The sequence below is a fragment of the Loxodonta africana genome, chromosome 9, assembly GCF_030014295.1.
Source record: "Loxodonta africana isolate mLoxAfr1 chromosome 9, mLoxAfr1.hap2, whole genome shotgun sequence".
Lineage (NCBI taxonomy): Eukaryota > Metazoa > Chordata > Mammalia > Proboscidea > Elephantidae > Loxodonta > Loxodonta africana.
In genome coordinates this window covers 47,012,730-47,021,006 of record NC_087350.1, presented here as the reverse complement: position 1 = coordinate 47,021,006, position 8,277 = coordinate 47,012,730, and the positions used below count along the sequence as shown (strand labels likewise).

General features: G+C 48.9%; 1 protein-coding gene across 9 annotated transcripts in view; it reads left to right on the top strand.

The window, feature by feature from the left end:
* Window positions 1-4,640: 4,640 nt before the first annotated feature.
* Window positions 4,641-8,277, top strand: part of ODF2 (outer dense fiber of sperm tails 2) — a 40,397-nt gene continuing 36,760 nt past the window's right edge. For 5 of the 9 annotated variants that reach the window (XM_064291360.1, XM_064291358.1, XM_064291357.1 and 2 more), the window contains exons 1-2: window positions 4,641-4,819; window positions 7,695-7,785. In XM_064291360.1, the coding sequence (XP_064147430.1) occupies window positions 4,656-4,819; window positions 7,695-7,785 (255 nt within the window). In that variant the 5' untranslated portion in view covers window positions 4,641-4,655. Of the gene's footprint in view, window positions 4,820-5,914; window positions 6,150-7,694; window positions 7,786-8,277 lie in introns of all 9 variants that reach the window. The other 4 variants (XM_064291364.1, XM_064291362.1, XM_064291361.1 and 1 more) reach the window with 2 other exon arrangements.

Genomic DNA, 8,277 nt, shown 5'->3' with positions numbered 1-8,277 from the left:
TCAGCAATATATAAGACTGCTTCCCAATCGCCTTGTCAGTGTTGGGTGTTGCCCTTTAAAAACAGGTGGCCAATCTCACATCTCAAACCTGATTTCATAGTGTGGGTTTCATTTGCATTTCTTTGGTAACTGGTGAGACTGTATTGGCCATTTGAATTTTTCTTCTTCTTCCTCTTCTTTTTTGGTGAATTACGTGTTGCTGCTATATTTGGCTCAGAGGAGCCCTAGAGGCTCAGTGGTTAAGTGCTCGGCTGTTAACCGAAAGATTAATGGTTTGAATCCCCCAGCTGCTCCACAGGAGAAAGCCGAGGGGCAGTCTGCTTCCATAAAGATTACTGCCTGGGAAGCCCTACGGGGCAGTTCTACTCCGTCCTATAGTTGGAATCCACTCCATGGGCAATAAGTTTATGTTTGGCCCATTTTCCTTTGCAGCTGTTTGTCTTTTATTTGTAAAAATTCTTTGTGCATGTGAAGGTTAGTGAAACTTTTTATATACATTAAAAATATTTTTCATAATTTGACTTTTACCTTTCATTTTTGTTTAAGAGGTTTTTTTTTTTAATTAACTTTTATTGAGCTTCAAGTGAACATTTACAAATCAAGTCAGACTGTCACATATAAGTTTATATACATCTTACTCCGTACCCCCACTTGCTCTCCCCCTAATGAGTCAGCCCTTCCAGTCTCTCCTTTCGTGACAATTTTGCCAGCTTCCAACTCTCTCTATCCTCCCATCCCCCCTCCAGATGGGAGATGCCAACACAGTCTCAAGTGTCCACCTGATATAATTAGCTCCCTTTTTTTTTTTTTCATCAGCATCTCTCTCCTACCCACTGTCCAGTCCCTTTCATGTCTGCTGAGTTGTCTTCGGGAATGGTTCCTGTCCTGTGCCAACAGAAGGTTTGGGGACTGTGACCGCCGGGATTCCCCTAGTCTCAGTCAGATCATTAAGTATGGTCTTTTTATGAGAATTTGGGGTCTGCATCCCACTGATCTCCTGCACCCTCAGGGGTTCTCTGTTGTGTTCCCTGCCAGGGCAGTCATCGATTGTGGCCGGGTACCAACTAGTTCTTCTGGTCTCAGGATGATGTAGGTCTCCGGTTCATGTGGCCCTTTCTGTCTCTTGGGCTCTTAGTTATTGTGTGACCTTGGTGTTCTTCATTCTCCTTTGATCCAGGTGGGTTGAGACCAATTGATGCATCTTAGATGGCCGCTTGTTAGCATTTAAGACCCCAGACGCCACATTTCAAAGTGGGATGCAGAATGTTTTCATAATAGAATTATTTTGCCAATTGACTTAGAAGTCCCCTTAAACCATGGTCCCCAAACCCCGGCCCTTACTCCGCTGACCTTTGAAGCATTCATTTTATCCCGGAAACTTCTTTGCTTTTGGTCCAGTCCAATTGAGCTGACCTTCCATGTATTGAGTGTTGTCCTTCCCTTCACCTAAAGCAGTTCTTATCTACTAATTAATCAGTAAAAAACCCTCTCCCACCCTCCCTCCCTCCCCTCCTTGTAACCACAAAAGTATGTGTCCTTCTCAGTTTGTACTATTTCTCAAGATCTTATAATAGTGGTCTTATACAATATTTGTCCTTTTGCCTCTAACTAATTTCGCTCAGCATAATGCCTTCCAGGTTTCTCCATGTTATGAAATGTTTCACAGATTCGTCACTGTTTTAAGAGGTTTTTATATTCGGAAGTTTTAAATTTTTACGTAATTAAATCTCTATAGTTTTTTTCTGTATGGTTTTCGTCTTCTGATATGCACAGAAATGTCTTCACCCCCAAATATCCAATTATATTTTCTCCTGAATAGTTAAGTGTTTGTTTTATTTTATAGAGATATATATGAATTATATAAATATATTTATTTTAATCTATGTGGAGTTCTTTCTGCCTTTTTTATCTGCTTGGGGGATAAAACTCATCCTGGCCTACCACACCCTTCATGATCTGGTCCTGCTGACCTGGCAGGACTTCTCTCATTACTATCTCTGTAACACTTCAAGGGATTGAAGTACTGATGTTGAATAAATGTGTTCTCTCATGCCTCGATGTAATAACTTTGCACCTGCTGCTCTCGGCTCATAATTCTCGCCTCTAATTGTCTGTATGGCAAATGAATACTCATCCTTCATGGCTAGCTCTGATACTGCCACCTCTGGGAACCCTTTTCTGCCTGCCCCCGGCAGACTTGGGCTCTTTCTCTTCTTCTCCTTGCCTTGGACCTTGTACACAACTCTATTAGCACAATTGCAAAGACACTGCAATACTTTGAAAGCCATCACTCACTGGCCAGGCACAGGGTGGTTAGCATTTAGAAAACATAGTCCAGCAATCCAAAGTAATGCCAGAATAACTCAAGTTCTTTACTTGGACTTCTCAAACACCACAAAAGGGACAAGACCACAGCTATACTTCTTAAAATTCCCCTGTCCCATCCTACATTCTTCACGCACTACAGGTGCTTCTGTGCCTCTGTTTTCGGCAACCCCCTCCTAATATCTGTTCCTAGACTGCTTTCCTTTTCCTCTCTCTCACCCAGCTCTTCTGCGTGTGTGTGTGTGTCTGTGTCTGTGTGCGTGCAAAATGACTTCTCAGTCCTGTCTATTCTTGAATCTTCCATCACGAAGGCCCCAAAGAACTGCAATAGCAGGCAGGACCCTTCTCAGAAGTGTGGAGAGGATGAAACCACATAAGCAAAACCCCTTTGGTGGGTGGGAAGGGGAAAACTTTAATCATTTTGTTTAGTTATATTAGAAAGGTCATTCATGAGTTCCTTGAGGACCTGGATGGGATTGTTGGTCTTTGTACTCTAAGCACTGGACTTGGCACATACCTAAACCGAATCCATTGCCATCAAATCAATTTCAACTCATAATGACATATAGGACAGAGTAGAAGTGCCCCATAGGGTTTCCAGGGCTGTATATTTTTACGTAAGCAGACTGCCACATCTTTCTCCCATGGAGTGGCTGGCGGGTCCAAACTATTGACCTTTCAGTTAGCAGCCACGTGCTTAACCACTGTGCCACCAGGGCTCCTGCTTTGCACATAGTAGGAACTTAATAATATTGGTTCAGCAACTGTAAGAACACTGACAAATCATCAACAATTCTGTCTTGGGGATGGAAGGGACAGTCTACAAAGATGTTTGACCTAGTCATTGAAGCAGGAAGTTTATCTTGGGCAGCAAGAAGCACATCTCTTCCTGTGATGGGCACACTTAAGGATGAGGGAAGTTAAAGGTGGGGGAGGGGTTAGGAGAAGGTTGGGGGAATCCCATTTGATGGCTTAATTTTTCTCTGAAATGGGGAATTTGGGTATGGGGTGGAGAAGAGTCAAAGGTTTGGAAAAGGCACAATGGGGAGTAGGTTTCTAGAGAAAAAACAATTGCTGGGCAGTGTTGAGGACTCAGCTGAAAGTGGAGGTCATTGCTTCCACATTGTGGATTTGATCTTTGCAGAGCTCTAGATAGTTGGGTTACAACAGGAATTAGGGATCCATCATTTATTCAACAGGAAGAAAATGAAGGGGTCAAGGGAGTGGAGGGCTCCCTAACATTGAAGAACAAATATGGTAGACATTAGGCTGCAAGAAGGCAGAAAAGCGGTTCTGTTTGGAGATGGAGGAGCTGGAATTTAGGATTTCAGGTGAACAGTTGTGTGACCCTTGGGATATGTGTCTGGTGTGGTGAGGAATGTCAATGGAAATGAGTATTTCAAGAAACTAACAGGCCAACTATTGTTTAAGGGCTGTCCCTGAGAATGTTAAAAGTCTCCCAGAATCCAGGGCGGCACCTTGAGCCACGTGACAGTCTCCGCATGATTGGTTGGCTGTGATTCAGAGCTGAGAAGATGGCGGCCCAACGTGAATCTCAAAGGGACAGGTCTGTACACACAGCAGCACAGTGTGCAGAAGGGCGGTGACAAGCAAGGGGAATGCTGACTCTTCCTCTTTTTTGGGCAAAGGCACAGGCGATGTGGAAGGAGGAGGGAGTCTGGGTGGTCTGCAGAAGCTGGCTCTTTCTCTGCACTGATAGCGAACTAGGAATGGGGCGGGATTTCCAGTGCTCAGCCCAGAGGGAACTAATCTGGCTAGGTGTGCTATCCGGCCCCTGTGACCCTTCTCTGAGCCTCAGCTTCCCAATATGTATCAGAGGGAACAAGTTCTAAGCGAATCTTAAGGCACCTTTAAGTTATAGGAATGAGGAGGACTGAACCAGTAGTTGTGGAGTCTATTCCAGCTCAAGGAAGACTTAAACCAAAAACCAAACTAAACCTGTTGCTGTTGAGTCGATTCCGACTCATAGCCACCCCACAGGGTAGAGTAGGACTGCCCCATAGAGTTCCCAAGGAGCGCCTGGTGGATTCGAACTGCCGACCTTTTGGTTAGCTGCTTTAGGTCTTAACCACTACAGCACCAGGAAGATGTAAGCAGGGGTAAAGATGGCGGACGCGGGAAGCCAGTCCTTGCGCGGCGGGACAAGACCCAGCAAGGTCCTGCTGGAGGCGTCGCTTTGTCTCCATGACCACAGAGCGCGTGGCCCGGAAGTAGGCGGAGCTTCTGGTGGGCGGGGCATCTCTGTGACGCCAGGGGCTGGGTCTAAATGGCGAAACCCGAGCGGCTCACGGGGGGGTTTGAACTGGCCAATGGGCGAGCTGCCGACGGGGTGTCGGAAAAGGAGGCGGAAGCGGGGAGGAGTCGCCGCTGGAGCTGGACTGCATCCGCCGCGGCGTCTCCATGGCACGACCCTGGCCTCCGACTTCAACGACTTCATAAGGAGGCGTTTCTGGGCGCAGCCGTGTCGTTCCTGGTGAGAGACCGCCGGCAGGCGGGACCCAGGGCGCTCTGGGGCGCCCCGCGGCCGCCGCCTGGCTCTGTCCCTGCGGGCGGGATCGTGCGCTCCCCGCCACAGTCGCCCTCCGCCGGGGTCGCCTGGTCCTCCTGACCCCGCCGGGGTCGCCCCCGCCTCCAGCCCTCTGGCGCGCACGACCCGCTCCTGTCAGAATCTGGCCCCCCTGCCCCGCCCACCGGCGCGGGGCTTCTCCTTCTGCTAACGGGCGGGCCGGCCGGCCTTCCTCCTCTGTTGCCCTCTGGCAGGGCTTCGCCCTTCTCTCTATGGGCAGAAACCGGTCCTCTCCTGCCTGCTGGTGGGTGGTCGTCCCTGCTCTCCACCGACGGAGACTGGCCCCTCACTCTCTTGCCCGCCGGTGGTCTTCGCCTTGTCCGTCTCTTCTTCCCAGCGGGCCTACGGCCCGGATTTCATCTCTGCACAGCAGTTATTTACTCGCTCCTCGTAGGCAGTGCTGTCCCCGCGACAGCCCCGGGAACCGCCTCCGAGGCGCCTCAACTTCGCTGGAGCGAGTTTACCCGTCCACGGGGCCTCGCCCGGGCGTCCGCCCCACTTCCTGAACAACCTTGGGTCTAACCCTCTCTGACACGGTTATTAACTCCCAGCCGGCCCTTGCTGAGCCCGAGAGGATTTTTCCCTCCGCCTAGCGCCCATTTTTCACTGGGAGTCTCTGCTCCTCCTTCTTTCAAATACTATTGGCCTTCTCAGGGTTTTTATTCTGCCGGGAACGCCCCTTCTCCTAGGAGACTGTTGCCCAGGCCCCGCCCCGAACATCTCTCCCGCTCCCTGCACGGGTCCCGGCCCCTTGGGGCCCACTAGGGGCCTAGTGGTTCTCACTCGCCCTCTTCGCACGACTGCTGGCAACTCAGGTTTTACCCCTTGTAGCCAACCACTTTACCTCCGGGTGGAGCTTGGGCGTGGTGGTCTGCTTCTTCTCGGTTCCACCTCTTTCCCTCCCTGAGAAGGGGAGTGACTCCCCCTCCCACTCGCCTACTGGCCGCCCACCTGCCGCCTCGCAGGTCGTTCAGCCTCCCCTATCTCCCCCCACTTTGGCAGGACAGTTGCTGTGCGACTTGGACAGTAGAGGAGCGCCTCCCAAGTTTTCATCCAACTGCCACTCCCAAAGCTTCCACCCTCCTCCCCTCAAAGAGGACGTTTGATGCGGGGCCCCTGAGATTCTCATTGACAAGCCCCTCTGGGTCCCCCTGAGCAGAGCGTGCTGACCCAATTGCCCACCTTTGCGGCTTTGATGCCTAGCCATGTCTGCCTCATCCTCAGGCGGCTCCCCCAGGTACTTACTGCCAGGGTGGGGGGTGCCCCTGCCTTAGAGCAGGGAAAGGCCAGGGACCCACAGGCCAGGCTCGGGGTCCTGGAGGCTTCTCTTTTTCAGCTTCCCTGTTCTGTGTTCTGAAATAATGGACCAAAACATTTAAAAATCACTTTTAAAAGGAAGGCAAGGAACACACACAATCCCAGGTCTGCCTCCCTCCCTCCCTAGGTGCCATAGTTTCTTGGTAGCAAACAGGTCGCCAAGGAATGGTTTGTCTCAATGGAGTACTAACCTCAGATCCTTTTTGAAAGGATGCCAGGTGTAAATAAATACAAGTGCTGTAGGAAGTGGATGCAGCAGTCAGCAAGGTGGTTTGACATGTAGCCCAAAGAGGGAGAGATTTTCCAAATCTTTTGGCTTTTAGTGAGCAGAAATATTGTGTGTGTATGTGGGGGAGACAGTCTGTCTTCTCAGATTTGATAATTCTCAGCTAACTGATGGGTAGGGCTCAATAACGATTTTTTTGTTTTTAATCAAGGTGTAATATACAGCAAAGTGCATAAAATGTTAAACATCTTTGTGTTGCATTATTTTCCCCAAGCATTTGCGGGGAGGGCAAAATAATATTTTGGGGCTATCAGGAGGCAAGGAGCCCTGGTGGCACAGTGGTTATGTGCTTGGCTACTAACCGAAAGGTCAGTGTTTCAAACCCACCAGCTGCTCCGAGGGAGAAAGATGTGGCAGTCTGCTTGCATAAAGATTTACAGCCTTGGAAACCCTCTGGGGCAGTTCTACCCTGTCCTATACAGTCGCTATGTGTTAGAATTGGCTGGACGGCAGCGGGTTTCGTTTGGATCAGGAAGCAATGGGATGGACTAAATGATCTTCCCAAATCCTTTCGTGTCCTGGAATTCTTAGCTGTGCTGCTGCCAAAATTTTGGAGCAGATTAAAATTTGCTATATTTACAAATCTCACAATGGGGCCTGTATGTGTATAAGCAAAGTGAATTATATGTTACATCAAAAACAAAAAGCCTGGTCCTTAGGAGCTTGAAGGACAGCGAGCGGAATATTTGGAGTAATACTTCATGTCCTGAGTCTTGCTTTTATGAGTATTAGTCACAGTGACTTTTCGTTCCTGAACCTGCCAAACGCTCTGTCTTGTGTCAGTCATTCACTGAGCATCTCTCTAGGCACTGCCCTGGGTACCTTGACCCTTGGCCGGGCTAATACCTTGGCTGTTCCTCGTGTGCTGCCTGCTTTTTGTCACCTGACAGGATGACAGCTGGTCTTTTCAGCAAAAGGTCATAATACCTGTGATGCGATGGCAGGTTAAAAGGCCAGCCATGCCGATGCCCATCACCCCCTGTTTCCATCCCACTGCTGGGGACACCATGCATGTTTGTTGCTTGTGTAAAGGGATCCAAGTAATTCCAGACTCGTTCTCCTAGCTGTGAACTTGTTAGCCACCATATGCAGTATGTATTGTCAGGAGGTCTTAAGATCCAAGAAGTAGAGAGAGGCCTAGTCTTCTGCTTATAATCTGGTTCTTGTGCCCGGATGCAGGTTTCCATCGTGCGGGAAGAACGGAGTAACGAGTCTCACGCAGAAAAAGGTCTTGAGAACACCTTGTGGAGCGCCCAGTGTAACCGTGACGGTAGGTGACGTGCATACAAAGCAACCTTCTCTGGTTTGTGGCTCCATCAGACACGCTTCTGCAAATGTTTTCTAGAAGCTACCTTAACCTGCCAGGCACCTGTGATGGTCTGAATATTCTCCTAGGTGCTGTCATATATATTCTGCTGATATTTTTTTTTTTTGCCTGTGGTGAGGCTGCTGGGAGATGAGGAAGTTGTCTTAACTATATCTTTCCAGACAGGTTCCAAAAATCTTTAGAACAGATTTTCCCTCTAAAAAAGGAAAAACAAACAACAAAGAATTGGACTATGGTCTGGTGGTGGGAGACAGGTGTGTCACTGGGGTTCTGCCTTGCTTGTTTTCTTTAGAATCTATACCACAACCTTCTCATCCTTGGCATTTCCTCCAGCTCTCTGTTTTCATAGTCCTTTACTTGTCTGCTGCCTGATTCATTTTGCATCCTAATTATTTTATGTGTTTCCCGTGCTAATTCTCATGTTCAGTTCAGATT